We start from the raw sequence: 19,476 nt of genomic DNA on the forward strand, positions 1-19,476 counted from the left end.
GAAAAAGAAAGGAGGAAAAAGCTCTTAGAAATCAATGGCAGTGGAAAATGACAAAGCTCGTGGCATGGGACTTGAGCCCAAGTGTGTTAGTTCTGATATATTCTGATTGACCTCCAAGTCTAATAGGTGCCGTAGTCATACAAGGAACAGCTTCTGATGTGTTAAGCAGTTTAAGGAGACCATAGTACTGTTCATAGGCAAACGGATGCCATTTTTACACACGATTGTTCCAGATCTCACATATGCCAATCAAAAATCGCCTTGTAATAAACTTTTTTAAAGAGATACTAAGTGGGATAATGACACACACCATTTTCCAATTTAATCTTCATCCTCCTCTTCTCCATGAGTTCCCCTTCCTCTACACTGCCAGACATCATCCTCTCAATTGGAAAAAGGACCCTAAGGCCAATGGAGCACCAAGCCCCTGTTTCTTCAAGGGATGGATAATTGACTCCCTTCGCTTGGTAATTTATCGCTTGCATATGCCAGCTAATACATCAGCAGGCAAAACAGTGCTGACCTCCCAACCTTGTCCAACAACTCTACCGCTGCTACCAAAACAAGCACGCATACGCACACACCTTGGCCCAGTCCACCCACCCACCTCAATAAAGAGCCAGGAGCCTAGAAGTGAATTGGAGTGGGATACAACTGGCAGGGGAAAGGAAATAAAATGATAGATGGGGTGCATTGTGGCATTATGAATGAATTATGCTGGCCAAATACCTTGAGCAATGCAGTGTGTCAGCCGGTGTCTATACTAATCTAGGAGGAAATATGACTTAATATGTCTCTATATTAAAGAGTACAACACAGTGAATTAGTTGAGCAATAAGTCTATTACAAAGACAGATCTTAGATGGCATTACTCAGTGGTCCACATTTCATCAGCCTCACATTGTATCAAACACAGCAGTTGGGTGGTTGTTTTTGTAGTTTCAGTCAGCAGGTGTATGGTATTGTCGGTCTGTCACCTCTTTACATTCACTCCGCTTGACAAAGATTCATCGCCATCTTCTCCATCTTTGTCCCTACTTATCTTGACACTGAAACAGCAGAACATGAAACACAATTATTAACATAAAACCCAGAATGTAAAACATGTCTGTTTACTGTATTTGCTTAAACCTGGTAAGAAAATGGCTGGAAAACAATATCAAGCGCAGTTTTTTTATTGTATCACTATGCAAAGCCATGCAGTAATACAATAAAGAGTTTCAAGGTCTAGGATTTAGGTGGCTCAGTCCCGTATCAGGTTATGAGATGTGTCTGTCGAGGTACCTCCTTCTTTAAGTGGAAGTGATCATGAACTTAATTATATTTTTTAAATAATTACTTTAAAATTGCAACTAATTGTCAGTAAATGTACATCAGTTGTTTTTTGTTTTGTTTTTATCAATAACAGGGAGGAGTGATTTGGTTGTATTTTATTTTGTGAGTTTGGTGGGCAGTCCGAGCAACAGGGAAGTGTAGCGCACATCTGAAAGGCATACAGGGGTGGACTCTGTTCTACGGACAGGCACATATGTCAGGGTCTGCCACTGAAAAGAGGGAAGAATAATACTTGGTTGAAGTTTGTAATTTCTGCATCAATAATTTCAATAAATGGAATAAAAAAAAAATAATTACTGCCATTGGTCAATAGGTAATGCCGCCCCATGTTTGCTCAAACTAACAAAGCGATGTTTTGACAGTTTTGGTGAAATCAGCCTGTGAATGGCTTAATTGAAGTCTCAGCATATTAGGCTGGGAACAGAGAAATTATTTTAACATACAATTTTATTTAGTTATATTAATGGCTGGTATGGTGAATTCAAAAACACGATTACTGCAGCCACTGCTTTCAGTACTTTAAGTTCTGAACATGAAAAGAAATCACATCATCACAGATGTTAGGGGGCTGCCACTGAGATGAAAGTAAAAATGGTCTAGCAAATATGATTCTGGTGACAGAGCAAACTGATAACTTATAAGAGAAGTTGCATCTTTACACCTAGAATGCATATGTGGGTCCTGTTTAGCCCATGTGTGTTTCCTGTGGTATTCAATGCATTTAATGCTGGAATTATTTTTGCAATAGCCTACATTGATTGTTTTCAGTTTCCATTTGTAATAAAATTAAACATGTGTTAAATAATACAATGTTCACCCTCATATTTATGTGTATTATGCAAGTATAGAAAATGGTTTCAGCTTATGTGCTTACATCCAATGTGCTTGACATTACGCCCAATACAGGGACAGTCCTCATGGAGCAATGTGAGGTTAGATGGCTAGTTCACATCACAGGCACAATGGTCATAGCTCCTGGACCACTTCTTTGTGTATTTGTACCTACAACAAATATAGCTACATAGAGAGATATGATATAGTGTCATACAGCAATATACAGTATAGCAGAGTACATAAGGTTGTCATGTTACAATTTTATAACACATTTTTCTGTAAATAATAAATAAATAAATAAAATATCCTAGTCCATTGTACTTATCTGTGTGTTTGTGTGGGTAGATTTGTTAAGATATTTCATAATTTACCATTAAACATGGAAATTGCCCATATTTCTGTTATACGTGGGGTTTACCCCCTTGAAAAATAAAGTAGTTTTATAAAGAATAAGCATCTAAATTTCACCTTAGACTTATTGACCCACATATCTATTTAAGGGGGCGATGTTCCATATGTCAAATTTAAGATACAGCTGTATTCTATTGTTTTATCATTTTAACATGCTGGATAGAGCTGCAGCTGTATGAGAATTACGCTTATAAAAAGAAAGAAAACAAAGAATGATATTTAAACTATCATTTGCTAAGAATTCTTGCTTTGAATCAAATGCATCTTTAAAATAAACTGCAATTGAAATAAAAAATGTAATCTTCCTGATCAGATAGATAGTATGCCAATTTGGAAGAAGCAATTATATACAGCCTATATAGTCTGTATTTATAGTCTCTCATGTCTATTTATTGTCTATAACATTGTGCTTATGCATTTATTTTTCTCTGCTCTGCAAAGGACAAAAAACTGACTAGGTGACTGTTAGATAATTAATAATGACCTCAGCAAACCTTTACATTTCATATTGTTCATAAATTAGAAACTGAAAATCTTGGACGCACTAGTATGTATGTCTAGTTGTAAAAAATATTGTTTCTATTTTTGTTTGTTTGTTTTTAGTTGTTTTATTTATTTATTTGTTTCATGTTTAATTAGTGATAGATGCAACGTTTAGACCTGATTCACCCCTCGATTCAGTCCTTGCTTTCTATTAACAGGAATAATGTCTTGAGATATCTCGGCAAGTCTGTGAACATCAGTTGTTATTAATCATGCTGGGCACTGTGGGCAACCTAAATTACATTCGTGTCAGACCGGGTTGGTTGATATTAGACCTTCAGGGGTCCTTCTCTTCATTACAGCGTGTGCTCAGGCAGACTGTAGACACGGCGCAATCATTACTGCTATTCATTTGGTAAGGCTTTGTCGCCACCTGGTGTGAAGTCGTAAAACTGCAGGTGCCATTCTCAAGTTCTCAGTAGCATAAACTTGCTTGATTATACGCCTTATTGAAAAAGTACACGTACACAAAACTGTGTTTTTATGTGGACTGTACATAAATCGATGAAGCTGTCAGCTGAGGACATGTGAGGCATCTATTTCTCAAACTAGAGACTCTGATGTAATTATCCTCTTGTTTAGTTGTACATCTGGCCTTCCACATCTCTTTCTGTCCTTGATAGAGTCAGTTGACCTTTGTCTTTGAAGACTGTAGTGTACACCTTTGTATGAAATCCGGCCATTTCAACATTGTATAGCCTTTTTTTTTTTTTTTTTTTTTTTGGCAATTTTTTATTTATTTATTTGCAATTTTTGACCTAATATTGACCTTAAGACATGCCAGTCTATTGCATACTATGGCAACTCAAAACAAACACAAAGACAATGTGAAGTTTCATTTAATGAACCAAATAGCTTTCAACAGTGTTTGATATAATGACAAGTGATTTTATAGTACCAAATTAGCAATTTATCATGATTACTCAAACATAAGGTGTTGGAGTGATCGCTGCTGGAAATGGGGCCTGTCTAGATTTAATCAAAAATTACTTTTCAAATAGTGATGGTGCTGTTTTTCACATTAGTAATGTCCTGTCTATACTTTGTGATCAGTTGAATGCCACTTTGGCAAAAATGAATAATGTACATATTTTGCTGTTTCGGACGGAAATGGTACTTTAATTCACCAGTGTGTATAATTACTTTTCAAAAGTCCCTTTTTATAATTTGATGTGAAGAAAAAGTGCCTCACTCACCTCAATCTGGCCTTTGTGCGCGCTGTCGCCTGCCGGACTGAATAAAGCGAACTAAACAGAAGCAGAATCTGTTTGACATCATTCTGACACCAGGTTAGCAGTGCGGCACACATGGAACTGCCCTACATGCCCACTTCACCTCCATATATTTGGGTCTCGCACATGCATGACCTGGCTGTCGTTCTGACACATTGTACTATTTGTCCTGAACAAATACAAACATAACAGGTGTGTCTTTAATTTGTGAGATTGTGATTTTTTTTTAAATTTAAAATAATGTGAAAGGCACATCAATAACATTATATTAAATGTGCTTTAAAGTTTAAATTAAAGTTAACGTTGTTTAAAAGTCGAAAATACAAATTAGAGCGATTCGTTTCTCTGTCCTCAAGATGTCGCTGTTGTGTTGGAGAAATGCAGCTGGACAGATGAGCAGGGTCACTGAGCCACATTATCAAAAATGTTTTGCAGAAAATATTTATCAGAAGAAAATACTAATAATAAATCAGAAAAGAAAATAAATGTTCATAATAATGGTAAACTTACATTTATTATCCTTATATGATTATCATTGCTCATATATGGATGAAATGTTTAACTGTTGCAAATATTCTATTTTATTTATTTTTTATATAATTTTGAAACAATGTCTATGAATTTGTGTAAAATTGTGTAATATATTTTGTAGCATGACTTTGCATGTTGCGTAACTGAGGTTGAATCAGTTAAGTAAAACCCTGCCCTGGCATGTCCGTGTAAAATTTCCAACAACGTTAAAACAACGTCAGCCAATGTGACTGGCACGACATTGGCCGCCCCCTAACAACTTAGACGGACCAATGAAAATGGTCGAGTTTTGTTAGTGCAGCACTCACGGCCAATCAAAATGATTGTTTTGTTGTTTTGATTTGCATGTATCCAATAAGAATTAGTATGCAGATACACCTCTAAACGTTGTTCCACGGAAAATTTAATCCAATGTAACGCCGCACAACGCCAGAATTACCCGGTGACAGTCAGAGAAAGAAGACCTACGAGAACACTTGTGGATTTATTCGCTTTTATATAGGAAAGTATCTACAGTTCGTTCTGGATATTACGTGCAAAATGACTTTTGAGGAACTAAATGGAGATTGCTCTGTCGAAAGGTATATTTTTCAATATTCGCTTGTATTATATATTAGTTTTCTTTACATCAGCTCAGCTCACGTGACAGACTTTATAGATCTTTGAAGATGTTATAAAAATAGTTTTAGCATATGACTTTCCGCAAATGAGTTTTGTGAGTTACAAAGCTGCACGAGCTGTTGTCATAAACCGCAGATGCTAGTGAAGTGTTTTCGACTTTAACAAACGACTAATTTGTCCGATCTGTGGATTTACAGGATGGATTCAGTTTCTAAAGCTCTGGAGGAGGTCCTGCGCTCTGCATTACCTCAGGGATGTATTACAGTCGGGGTCTACGAGGCTGCAAAGTCACTCAATGTGTAAGTTGTTTGGTTTCAACGTCTACGTTTCATTGTAACAGGTAGTCTAAAAGTCTGGACTGTGCAACTAACTAAAACCCTATTCTTTGTTCAGGGATCCTGATAATGTGGTGTTGTGCATCCTGGCCACTGATGATGATGATGATGATGTGAAGGATGTGGCGCTTCAGATTCACTTCACTCTCATTCAAGCTTTCTGCTGCGAGAACGACATCAATATCCTGCGCGTGAACAACACGCGCCGGCTCGCGCACATTCTCGGGGGCGCGGGTATGCACGGGAGCGAGCAGATCGACCTGCACTGCATTCTGGTCACTGTAAGTACTTCGTGACCAGACTTAACGCCACGTGACTCCCTCCTTTTACTACAGTAACTTGTCAGGACATGCCCAAGTGTTACTGCCTCTGCACTGATTCATTTGCAAATAGAAGTTTCACAACTTAATTTACTCGATTACTATTTGCATGTCACTTTTCTCTATTAGAATGAAATGATCAGTGAACTTACGTGTGTCATTCTTATATTGTGTCAAAGGATTTTGCATACTATAGAAAGCATTTGCTAAGATTTGCACAATAGTAGAATGGTCAGGGTAGATGAGAGTTTCGGTAAAGTAGTAGTGGACGGCCAATACCGATTTGATGCTGTTGTGTAGAAGACCATTCAATAAAAGAAAATTAGTTAATGAACCTGCATTTTACACAATATTTACTCAAATTGCACTAAAAACACAAAATGTGCACTATCCACTGACAAAGTTTTATGTAGTTTTTGGAACTGACATTAGGAGCAATAACCACTAATGTTGATTGGCAAGAAGGGGAAAAAGAAATAGTTTAACAATGTGCCTGTTTCCATGCACACCAGTACGCTGATAACTCCCAAAAAACAGCTTGTTTATAAATACGACTATAGAAGAAATACACATTTACATGAGATTTGACATAATCTCAAAAAAGTCAAAACGTGAAGAGTTATGCGCACAACATTATTGCACACATTGGATATGCCGTTAAGAACGCCAGTTAAGCTGTTTACATGAAACGGAAATTCGGAGTAATTGGCAAAAATCTACCCAATCAGTTTATTCTTACACCGTTTATGACGTTTGATTCATTTACATAACCACACAGTTTATTTAGCATAGTCGTGTAAGAAAGTGCATGTAAATGCGCTCGATGTCGAGAATCTTAAAATGGACAAGTGTCCACAGATTAATGGCAATGAAGATATATTGGTCTGTCACTAGAAAAAAAACAAACAGTAAAAGAAAGATACTTAGAAGTACATAGCAGGATATGTTGTCACTAACACAAAGTTTTAATCCCATCTCTTTTCATGACATTCACAGGTTCCCCATGCATCCACATGGAAAAACCCAGCTCTGGGAAAAGTGAAGCACTTCTGCAGAGAGAGTCGATGTATGGATCAGTGGGTGCCCATTATTAACCTTCCGGAACGATGAAGACTGCTTAAACCATTAGGAAATCCCATGGATATAAAATCCAAACAAAAAGTTTAAAAGCTAAAAAAGATGGTCACAAAAAGGACTGATAGTCCACACTGGCCTGAAATAGGGACTAATCTGGAGAAGGAAAACCCTTTTGCAATCTGAGATGATTCAGCAGTTTTTGGCTTTGCTTGTGGGACATTGTGAGGATGTCATATGAAGCTAATTGTGAATGCAAGTGAGCACCTGACTATCTTGTGACATAGACGGTTGGGTGGCATAAAACACTTCAGTTATTTACCGGATAACACAAAACAATGGATATTTGGAAACCTGCTGCCCTGATTTAAGAACTATTCTTTGTACCTTTGCCATCATTTTGAATAGTACATTAATATATTAATACTTGTATTGTATGAATGTGGGGGATAACTCTTCTAAAGGGACTTGCTTCTAAACCACTGAGATGAGATCTATGCATTTACAGTGTCCTGTGAGAACTGTTTTTTACTGAAGTTAATTGTTCTTTTGTGGTCTTTAAATTATTCATATATAATATTAATTTAAAAAGTAGTATTTATGTGAAAACTTTTTATACTATTATATACAAACGTGAAATGCTACAGATGTATTTTGTGTTGGAACAAATGTATTTTTAAAACACAAGACGGTAGTCGTGTGGGTTATTCTGGAAGAGGTTTCTGGAACTGGTAGAATTGACCAGACAACACCTCACACACGGTTCAGATCAGTGGGGTCACACTGAACTCAGTGGCCTTTGTGGCTCCCTATTACAGACATACAAAAGCCATCCAAGCCTTTCTTTTGTCGTGCTGTAGTTAGCGTGACCACTGGCCTGGGTGTATTCATCAAAGCAGATTCTTTTTTGAGCTAAAATGAATTGGTCAGGTTCAGCGTATACTGTCCTACTTGATTACGTTCCAATCAAACATGGTTTTTGTAAATACATTTTTTCTCAATTGTGCTATTTGTGACAAAGCAATACTTCTCCATAGGTCAAAAGTGAATGCTGTAGCAGGCATGCAACAGATACATATTACACAATTCCAATTGTAGAACGGAAGTGTGGCTTCGTTTGCCCTTTACTGTAGTTTAGAAGGTGTGGCAGCAGCATGACTGCCATATATATTCGCTTAGAGGACAGTACATCAGTTGTGTAAACCTACACTTCATACAAAGGTGATGAATTGAGGTTTGGCTGATGTCAGAGCTACGCAAGTCTGGTAGTCCCCAATCAGGTGCATGTGAATCACGAGATATCAGGGATCTTTGTACAGAGAAACCTGGTTTACTCAAATAAACTTTGTCATTTGTTCAGGGAGCTTATGATGTTGCAAAACATCTTATATATATATATTTGGTTTTCAAACTACTCTGCCTACCACTTAGACCCCAGCTAAATGTTTTAATTTGAGCCTTTCAAGTGTAGTTTAATATTTCTTTAGATATGAATACCTTTTTAATAAGATAACTTACCTTGTGACGTCACACCTAATAACCTAAATGTCATACAGTCCTAATAACTGCGTAACTGATAACACTACACAAATAAAGTATAAATTGGGCATACAGTAATGGTAAAGAAAGACAACAGGCAATGCAATTTGTGTTTTATTAGTTCATAATTTTAATAAAATCTTTTTTCAATGTTCACGGTAAAGTCTGTATAGTACGTTATGAAGGCTTACAATGATACAGAAATTAGAAAAGGAAAAACAACCAAAAAGAAAAAAATGAGACTTGTTTCTTCACAGAGAGGATAGTCAGAGGGATTTGATTGTGAAGAGTATTATAAGATCAAAAATACTGCATAACTCTCTGTTGTCTCTAAAATGAAACATACATTGATTGCAGTGTCATTAAACGTTTCATGATTGCCCTAAGATTAAAGATATACATTTAATTCATAGACAACATCAAATAGTAGCATCAAACAGCAGTGGTCTTTTCTGATGTTGTTACCATACAATGGTTGAAACAGAAAGAAAAGGCATATTTGCATTTAAAATCTAGCATATCTAAAGAAAAGAAAAAACTGATTTAACAAATTTCCTCTGGGTCAACAGACAAAAAGTCTTTTCATTTGAATGCAGCTGTAATTCTTTAATCAATAAGCCAGGAATGGTTCTATTAATGAACTAAGGCACATGGGATTGAAAGTGCAGGATAATGGAATCACTCCAGTAACTTTTCTTTAAATGTTTTGCACATGATGGTATTGCATTCCATTGAGAACTAATCAGTATTTGTATTTCTATAATGCTATATTTACCTAGCAAGCACCTGACCAATGGCAATTACAATACACTATAAAGTCATGTCTCATTCACTATCCGATTAGATATATGGATCCCTCCTAAATATCTTTTAACTCAGTATCTTGCTATGAATACATATAGCTGCTACTAGAAACAAACAACATGTCTATTTAGACCTTTAGGGTCATTTATTCTGTTAGTCTGTGTAGCTGCTAGCTCTTTAAATCATAAAGTGATATGCTACTTCCCTATTTCAACCACAAAGTGTAACTAATGGCACTATTCCGTGGGAAAAGGAAGTTAACACAGTTAAGAGAACTCTAAAATGAACACATGGATGCTGGTTAAGACAAGATGAAATAGCTGCACAATGCTAATCATCACCAAGTTGGCACTTAACTAGTACTGATTGATGTTTATTCACAGTAAGACATACTGTAAAAGCTAAATATAGTTAAGACACAGCACAAAGTTATACTATGAAGCTAGAGTTGGACTTAAGGCAAAGTTGAGTAGAAGTAATTAAATAAGATATGTAAGATAGAGCAGGGTCCACTACAATATATTGCAGGACTTTTTATCCTTGAAGGGGTTTTCTGAGGCAGGGATACCCATGAGAAGGGGGTCGAATTTGGCATGTTCACCACAGTAGCGCATGAGATCTGCTGAGGCCTTGGACACCTGGATAAGAGAATTGAATATGTGAGAAAATTATTATATAAAAAAATCCAATGTCCAGTTGCATCACAGTAATAATCATTGGGGGGAGGAGGGGGGGGGAGGGGGGTGTTTAACTGTCATTAAAAACACTCTTAATGGTTATAAAAATAGACTTCATTATGTGCAAAATATCTAATTTTAGGGTTTAACGTTTGACCGAAACGTTGCTGTTGTTTTTAATGAATAAAAGGTAATAGTATGAGTGTGTGTGGATCTATCTCTTATATACAGCTTGATCTCATGAAATTTACATGAACAAGACAACATTTTTGGCATTCAAAACAATTTTTTTAACAGCTTTTATGACTTTGTAATGTCACGTATCAGCTGGAGTTCATGGCTAGACTTAAACCGCAGTCCTCCAGACTCTAAGTCCAACACCCTATCAGTTGAGCTACCACACAAGCTATCAGTGTTGGAATAAGTGTATATGTAACGAGTTTGTAATAAAAGCATTAAAATGTATTGTTTTTCAAAAGATGTGTTTGAGAGTGTGGATATCATAAAATAGCAGGGTCTGAGTAACAGAAAGAAAAAAAAATTATTTATAAAGTCACAATCAGCCATTTAAGTCATGATTTGAGTGAAAGTAAATAAAACACACAGTTATTGTAGTGCCTCTAGTGTTCATTTCACCTGGAAACTGCAGGGAATTGTGCCTGGAGACACGTTTAACAAGTTTTGCAAAAATATATATAGAGTCACGTTTTTATTAAGAGACCAGGTTATATTTCAGTGCTTTATGCTTTGATCCAGCACCTGTTGAATAAATGCTGGATGTGCGTGCAGTTTTTCTATTTAAGGTGAAATGTACGGGCAGAATCATACTTCATGCAAGTATGCAAATGCAAGCACTTTGCCGACACGGGGTCTGGTTGAACATATTGACGTGCCTTCTTGCATTACTGCGGAAATAACAAACCTCGATACTTAAGAGTGCGATAGAGTTACCATTAAAGTCTGATCTATTAACTTGTAACTTGCCCTAAATATATTGACTTTACTTTACTTGCTCCGTATATATATATATATATACATACATACACTCACCTAAAGGATTATTAGGAACACCATACTAATACTGTGTTTGACCCCCTTTCGCCTTCAGAACTGCCTTAATTCTACGTGGCATTGATTCAACAAGGTGCTGAAAGCATTCTTTAGAAATGTTGGCCCATATTGATAGGATAGCATCTTGCAGTTGATGGAGATTTGTGGGATGCGCATCCAGGGCACTGAAGCTCCTGTTCCACCACATCCCAAAGATGCTCTATTGGGTTGAGATCTGGTGACTGTGGGGGCCATTTTAGTACAGTGAACTCATTGTCATGTTCAAGAAACCAATTTGAAATGATTTGAGCTTTGTGACATGGTGCATTATCCTGCTGGAAGTAGCCATCAGAGGATGGGTACATGGTGGCCATAAAGGGATGGACATGGTCAGAAACAATGCTCAGGTAGGCTGTGGCATTTAAACGATGCCCAATTGGCACTAAGGGGCCTAAAGTGTGCCAAGAAAACATCCCCCACACCATTACACCACCACCACCAGCATGCACAGTGGTAACAAGGCATGATGGATCCATGTTCTCATTCTGTTTACGCCAAATTCTGACTCTACCATCTGAATGTCTCAACAGAAATCGAGACTCATCAGACCAGGCAACATTTTTCTAGTCTTCAACTGTCCAATTATGGTGAGCTCTTGCAAATTGTAGCCTATTTTTCCTATTTGTAGTGGAGATGAGTGGTACCCGGTGGGGTCTTCTGCTGTTGTAGCCCATCAGCCTCAAGGTTGTGAGTGTTGTGGCTTCACAAATGCTTTGCTGCATACCTCGGTTGTAACAAGTGGTTATTTCAGGCAAAGTTGCTCTTCTATCAGCTTGAATCAGTCGGCCCATTCTCCTCCTCCTTTCGCCCACAGGACTGCCGCATACTGGATGTTTTTCCCTTTTCACACCATTCTTTGTAAACCCTAGAAATGGTTGTGCGTGAAAATCCCAGTAACTGAGCAGATTGTGAAATACTCAGACCGGCCCGTCTGGCACCAACAACCATGCCACGCTCAAAATTGCTTAAATCACCTTTCTTTCCCATTCTGACATTCAGTTTGGAGTTCAGGAGATTGTCTTGACCAGGACCACACCCCTAAATGCATTGAAGCAACTGCCATGTGATTGGTTGATTAGATAATTGCATTAATGAGAAATTGAACAGGTGTTCCTAATAATCCTTTAGGTGTGTGTGTGTGTGATATATATATATATATATATATATATATATATATATATATATATATCAGTGGGTCTGACAAATTTTGGATCACAACAACACACAAAAAGGGCAGTGGTGGCTCAGCGATTAAGGCTCTGGGTTACTGACCAGAAGGTCAGGGGTTCAAGCCCCAACACCACTGTTGGGCCCTTGAGCAAGGCCCTTGAACCTATCTGCTCCAGGGGCGCCGTATCATGGCTGACCCTGCACTCTAACCCCAGCTTAGCTGGGATATGTGAAAAATAAATAATTTCACCATGTATATGCAGAAATGTATGTATAATGTGTGACAATTGATCAATTTATTTTATTTATTTAAAAACGATTTTGCACAGCTAGATGCATCTGCGTTCATATACTTGCGGAGTATGTTTCAGCCTTTACCCGACCATGTTTACGTAAGATTCAATCGCTTACATTGGGCGTTACACTTTCTTTGGTTTTATTCATTGACATTCATAAATTAGGAAAAACAGGATGGCTTTACCTTTATCCTCTCAATACTGGCCTCAACTCTCAGTTGTTGAACCATCCTCTTAGCATGTACTAGGTTGTTTGAGCCCGCCATTTTAGATGACATTTTTTAAACCATATAACTGCAACAAAAAAACAATTTGTTTACAAAATCTACAGATTTCATATGTAAAATACCCTCATAACACTGCAGAAGAGTTGGTAACATTTGATGCCTTTTTCCAAGCATAAAGAACAGAAGATCTTAACAAAAGAGGGGAAGCTCATGACAACACTACATTGACAAATTCTTCATTCTACAACTTTTTAAATAGCATCACTCATCTAGTACAAAACTAAATGTAGGCACACAAAACAATTTCACAATGAAAAGGTTTTAAGTAGGGCTGTCAATTTAACATGTTAATTCTATGCGATTAATTTTATTAAGTTAAAGTTAAAAAAAATGTAAGCAATTAAATCACAATGGCCCCAGATTGAAATGAGGCAGATTCCTGAGAAATGCAATCTTGTAGTACCACATGTTTACTCCAAAGGGCTGTAACTGAAATTTCAGCTGTGTGGCAACACAGTTTATACAGTGAATAAAACAACCAGACAGCACAAAACAGACATTCGTTATGTTCTTGCATTAAAAACACTTGATGGAGCGCAAATCCGAACTAAGGAATCTCAAGATGTGTTCTAAGTATTAAACTATATTTAACTTGACACAGTGACCTAAAAATTTTATGTTTATGATGCCACGCACCAGGAGATGCTACACAAGCATCTGTCTGATGCTTGTTGAAACTGACGGGTCCTTAAACAAGCCCTCATAATAAATCTCAAACTGATTGACAAATTGACTTGTGTAATGGATTGCTGTGAACTGTGTGCCAATGATTGGATTATGATCAATAATATGGTAGTAAACAATACATTGTATTCTAAAGCCGCTTTTTGTATTGTCTTATTAATGAGTAACTCTTCTGCCACAAGAATGTAATGCATTTTAATTATCTGAATATATATATATATATATATATATATATACACACACACACACACACACACACACACACACACACATACATCATATACAGTGAGGGGGAAAAAAGTATTTGATTCCCTTTTGATTTTGTACGTTTGCCCACTAACAAAGAAATGATCTGTCTATAATTTTAATGGTAGGTTAATTTGAACAGTGAGAGACAGAATAACAACAAAAGAATCCAGAAAAATGTCAAAAATGTTATAAATTGAATTGCATTTTAATGAGCAAAATAAGTATTCAACCCCCTCTCAATCAGAAATTTCTGGCTCCCAGGTGTCTTTTATACAGGTAACGAGCTGAGATTCCTAATCTCAATTTGTTACCTGTATAAAAGACATCTGTTCACAGAAGCAATCAATCAATCAGATTCCAAACTCTCCACCATGGCCAAGACCAAAGAGCTGTCCAAGGATGTCAGGGACAAGATTGTAGATCTACACAAGGCTGGAATGGGCTACAAGACCATCACCAAGCAGCTTGGTGAGAAGGTGACAACATTTGGTGTGATTATTCACAAATGGAAGAAACACAAAAGAACTGTCAATCTCCCTCGGTCTGGGGCTATATGCAAGATCTCACCACGTGGAGTTGCAATGATCATGAGAACGGTGAGGAATCAGCCCAAAACTACACGGGAGGATCTGGTCAATGATCTCAAGGCAGCTGGAACCATAGTCACCAAGAAAACAATTGGTAACACACTACGCCACGAAGGACTGAAATCCTGCAGTGCCCGCAAGGTCCCCCTGCTCAAGAAAGCCCATGTACAGGCCCGTCTGAAGTTTGCCAATGAACATCTGAATGATTCAGAGGAGAACTGGGTGAAAGTGTTTTGGTCAGATGAGACCAAAATCAAGCTCTTTGGCATCAACTCAACTCGCAGTGTTTGGAGGAGGAATGCTGCCTATGACCCCAAGAACAAAATCAAACATGGAGGTGAAAACATTATGCTTTGGGGGTGTTTTTCTGCTAAGGGGACAGGACAACTTCACCGCATCAAAGGGACGATGGACGGGGCCATGTACTGTCAAATCTTGGGTGAGAACATCCTTCCCTCAGCCAGGGCATTGAAAATGCTTAGTGGATGGGTTTTCTAGCATGACAATGACCCAAAACACACAGCCAAGGCAACAAAGGAGTGGCTCAAGAAGAAGCACATTAAGGTCCTGGAGTGGCCTTGCCAGTCTCCAGACCTTAATCCCATAGAAAATCTGTGGCGGGAGCTGAAAGTTCGAGTTGCCAAACGTCAGCCTCGAAACCTTAATGACTTGGAGAAGATCTGCAAAGAAGAGTGGGACAAAATCCCTCTTGAGATGTGTGCAAACCTGGTGGCCAACTATAAGAAACGTCTGACCTCTGTGATTGCCAAGTACTAAGTCATGTTTTGCAGAGGGGTCGAATACTTATTTCCCTCATTAAAATGCAATTCAATTTATAAATTTTTGTCATGCGTTTTTCTGGATATTTTTGTTGTTATTCTGTCTCTCACTGTTCAAATTAACCTACCATTAACATTATAGACTGATCATTTCTTTGTCATTGGGCAAACATACAATATCAGCAGGGGATCAAATACTTTTTCCCCTCACTTTATATAATTTTTTAATATTTAAAGATAACCATGTATAATGATTGACAGCCCCAGTTTTAAACAATGAATAATCATCTCAATTAGGATAAAGTTTGGCAATCATCACAATAAGAGAACATCTGACTTAAAATATTAAAATAGACTGCCCAGAGGGAAATTAGTTTCCAGGTTCCTGTATTTCCTGAACTTACAATAGCTGGAATCTGCATACCAGTAAAGGACAACTAGCCAAAACCATCTACTGTCACTCATGAATAATATAGCAAATGACAAAGCAGCCCATAGATAATGGCAAAAGTTTATTTTCACTGACATCCGTGTAGAGGAGAGAAAAGGAAATATCGCCGAGTTGTTTTAGGTTTCTAGTCCTCTAGACAAAACAATTTTCCAAGTTTAAAAGGAAGTTGCCCTATTTTCTCTCTACTTTACCTTCCTTGAGGAAGTTTGATGGTGGAATTATGTCATGCACTGAAAAAAGTGGGACACTGTAACAGTGCGCTGCACAGAGACATTTTATATAATTACAAATTTGAGAATATCATGACCTCAAAGGACAACAGACCACAGGGCTGTGTTTGGGCTTCAAATGTCTGTCCAGTTGAAGTTCAGATATCTCAAAAAGCTAAAATGTATTTAAAGCAGCTAGTGATCACAACATTAACAATATACTGTGTATTTCTGATACACCGATATATCAATATCAGCCAAAAAACGATCAACTATCAGCACAATCGGACATTCAGCCATTTGTTGAAAAACAGCCGAAGCTCAGGGCTGATAATTTTCTATCAAAAAGGGGATGGACCATACCAGACAGTTAACCTACAACTCGTACAGTGTGTGAAAGAAAATGTCTCTCGGATGGAATTACTTTGAATAGTGTGACAATGACAGCAGAGTTGCAATATGCCCGTTTGCATCGCTAGAAATCCACGAGGTGGAAATACAGTCCTGTTAAAACACAACTAATTTGACAACTAATTGGATTACTCACTCTAGAGCTTGACAGTAAGGAATGATACGGTTGTTAAAGCTAAAGCAGGGGCTGATTTGGCTTAAAAGGGACAAACATCATGTAGCATTCAGTTAATGTGTAAAGAATATACAGTTGAAGTCAGAAGTTTACATACACTAAGGTTGAAGTCATTGAAACTAATTTTCGAACCACTCCACAGATTTAATATAGTTTTGGCAAGTCGTTTAGGACATCTACTTTCTGCATGACATTTTGAAAAATGACAAAAGTCATTTTTCCAACAATTGTTTACAGACAGATTGTTTCACTTTTAATTGACTATATCACAATTCCAATGCGTCAGAAGTTTACATACACCAAGATAACTGTGCCTTTAAGCAGCTTGGGAAATTCCGGAAAATTATGTTAAGCTGTAGGGCTGCACAATTTGGGGAAAATGTCATATTGCGATAATTGAGGCTAATATTGCGATTATGCAATTGCGATATAATAAACAAATGGTATCATGAGTCAACTTGCTTGGTTATCAAGGAAAATGCACAAATAGATTACTGGTAACGCTGGAATGTGTATTTCTCAACTCAAACATAAAAACTAGCAACAAAAACAATTATAAATGAACAGTGTTTTCAAATTAAAATGATATTTTTACTAAATGAAATAATAACATCTTTGCATTACTGCAAATTTGTTATTTTCTCAATATTACACCTAAATAAAATAGAACAATAAATAAGAACATACAAATTTTCATGAAATTAAGATTGTCCAAACAAACAGGGACATTTAATCAGGATGTAACATATACTTTGTATAAAAGTGTGGTTCACTCAAACCACTAAAACGGTTGTTGTTGTTGTTTTGTTTTTTTTAATGACAACTGGTATTTCCAAATCCTCTTTCTAAAAAGTTCTACTTATCGCTGGTATCTCTTGTTCAGTGTGTGGATCATTTTCTGAAATCTCACTTTTCTACTTTTCTCTGTGCTGTTTCAGGTGCTGATATAAATTCGTTGTGTTGCCACATGATGTAGCAACTTTAATTTTGCACAGTACCTCTCTCTACTCAGTGTCAGTTATCTTAAAGCCAAAATACCGCCATATAACCTGGGTTTTTCCTGGCTCAAAATGAGGTGGAGGTGGTACCATACTGATAAAAATGTTGGCTTTGCATACACATACATATATATATATATTATTGTTGTTGTAATTTTTGTGTTATTTTTCACACAAGATTGATTTTATCATGATGATCTCATGATGATAACGTTGCGAGCTGCAGACAGCTGTGGTGAGAGACGAGCATCTCCATGTTAGAGTGCGCATCAGGCGGCGGAACTTTAAATCTCTCCCGCTATCGACTCCTGCTCAGACTGGGTCGCTTCCGCGACTGGTTGAAGCAGCTCTGACCGCACAGAAAATGACAGTTTTGGAGTTTGTGCTCATTTACATGGCACGCTCCCATATTATTTGAAGCTTAATTAAGGATGAAATAAAGATATATCGCCATGCTGTGATCTGTGCTTCTATCAGACACTCGAGCTGCAGTGCTCCTCTCAACTCGCGTGTCATCATTATAGACTGGTCATCTTTTTATTAGCTGTGTAGAAAATGGGCATACAGCTCTCAGAGAGAATGGGCTGTCACGTCCACACATGCACTTATTTATTTAATAAAATAGTGTTAAATAATTGCGATATGATTCATCCTTGGGAGCAATTTCAAAATGCCACGTTCATCTGTACAAAAAAATAATCGAAATATCCCTCTCTCCCGCACAATCCTCCGCAGTCGGCCTTTATCCCTATCGGAGGCTTGATTAGCCTGATAAGGGACCGGGTGTGTATAATCACGACCCGGCCCCGCCCTCCCAATGGCCTACACAGCATGCAAAAGTCCTAGTTTTCTGATTATCATTTCTTTCTCCACATAGCTATTCATGGAATTTACAAGTTGGGAACAAAATGAGGCATTTCCCATTGATCTTTCTTGTAATCTACTATGATGTATAAATAAAACACTGGAACCCATTGGCTAAATATAGTAACAAAAGATACAAAAAGTACACTTTGATTCTGGGTACCATCAATTACAGTACATATCTAAAGAATTTCACGACCACACAAGACAATATTCACAGATAAGAGTGAATTAAGATGTGTGTCTTAACCAAAGTAAATGTGGCTGATGTCATTGTTCCTGCAGGTGGGAGTTAAGTACAGTTGAAATCAGAAGTTTACATATACCTTTAAACTCAGTCTTGCGCAATTCCTGACATTCAATAATACAAAACAGTCCCTGTCTTTGGTCAGGTAGGATCACTACTTTATTTTAAGAATGTGAAATGTCAGAATAATAGTAGAGATAATTATTTATTTCATCACATTTCCAGTGGGTCAGAAGTTTACATAAACTTTGTTTGTATTTTGTAGCATTGCCTTTAAATAGTTTAACTTGGGTCAAATGTTTTGGGTGGCCTTCCACAAGCTTCTCACAATAAGTTGCTGGAATTTTGGCCCATTCCTCCAGACAGAACTGGTGTAGCTGAGTCAGGTTTGTAAGCCTCCTTGCTCACACACACTTTTTCAGTTCTGCCCACAAATGTTCTATTGGATTGAGGTCAGGGATTTGTGATGGCCACTCCAATACCTTGACTTTGTTGTACTTAAGCCATTTTGCCACAACGTTGGAGGTATGCTTGGGGTCATTGTCCATTTTGGAAGACCCATTTGCGACCAAGCTTTAACTTCCTAGATGATGTCTTGAGATGTTGCTTTATTACATCCACATAATTTTCCACAACATTATGCTGCCACCCCCATGCTTCACGGTTGTGATGTGTTCTTTGGCTTGCAAGCCTAATGATGGTC

The 19,476-nt window shown here is 37.5% G+C and overlaps 2 protein-coding genes across 3 annotated transcripts in view; one reads left to right on the top strand and one right to left on the bottom strand.

Annotated features, from left to right (window-relative positions):
• Positions 1 to 5,305: 5,305 nt before the first annotated feature.
• On the top strand, positions 5,306 to 7,895 carry LOC127645258 (growth arrest and DNA damage-inducible protein GADD45 alpha-like). The gene is made up of 4 exons (XM_052128815.1): positions 5,306 to 5,467; positions 5,705 to 5,806; positions 5,901 to 6,123; positions 7,159 to 7,895. Exons 1-4 carry the CDS (start codon positions 5,427 to 5,429, stop codon positions 7,270 to 7,272), a joined length of 480 nt encoding a protein of 159 aa, XP_051984775.1. The 5' UTR covers positions 5,306 to 5,426; the 3' UTR covers positions 7,273 to 7,895.
• Positions 7,896 to 8,884: 989 nt separating this feature from the next.
• The window catches only part of LOC127645259 (guanine nucleotide-binding protein G(I)/G(S)/G(O) subunit gamma-12-like), a 29,224-nt gene continuing 18,632 nt past the window's right edge, over positions 8,885 to 19,476 (bottom strand). The window contains exons 2-3 of one of the 2 annotated variants that reach the window (XM_052128816.1): positions 13,018 to 13,126; positions 8,885 to 10,217 (exon numbers count right to left, since the gene is read on the bottom strand). In XM_052128816.1, the coding sequence (XP_051984776.1) occupies positions 10,092 to 10,217; positions 13,018 to 13,110 (219 nt within the window). In that variant the 5' untranslated portion in view covers positions 13,111 to 13,126 and the 3' untranslated portion in view covers positions 8,885 to 10,091. The remainder of the gene's footprint in view (positions 10,218 to 13,017; positions 13,127 to 19,476) is intronic. The other variant, XM_052128818.1, reaches the window with a different exon arrangement.

This window comes from Xyrauchen texanus, chromosome 6 (assembly GCF_025860055.1).
Source record: "Xyrauchen texanus isolate HMW12.3.18 chromosome 6, RBS_HiC_50CHRs, whole genome shotgun sequence".
NCBI lineage: Eukaryota > Metazoa > Chordata > Actinopteri > Cypriniformes > Catostomidae > Xyrauchen > Xyrauchen texanus.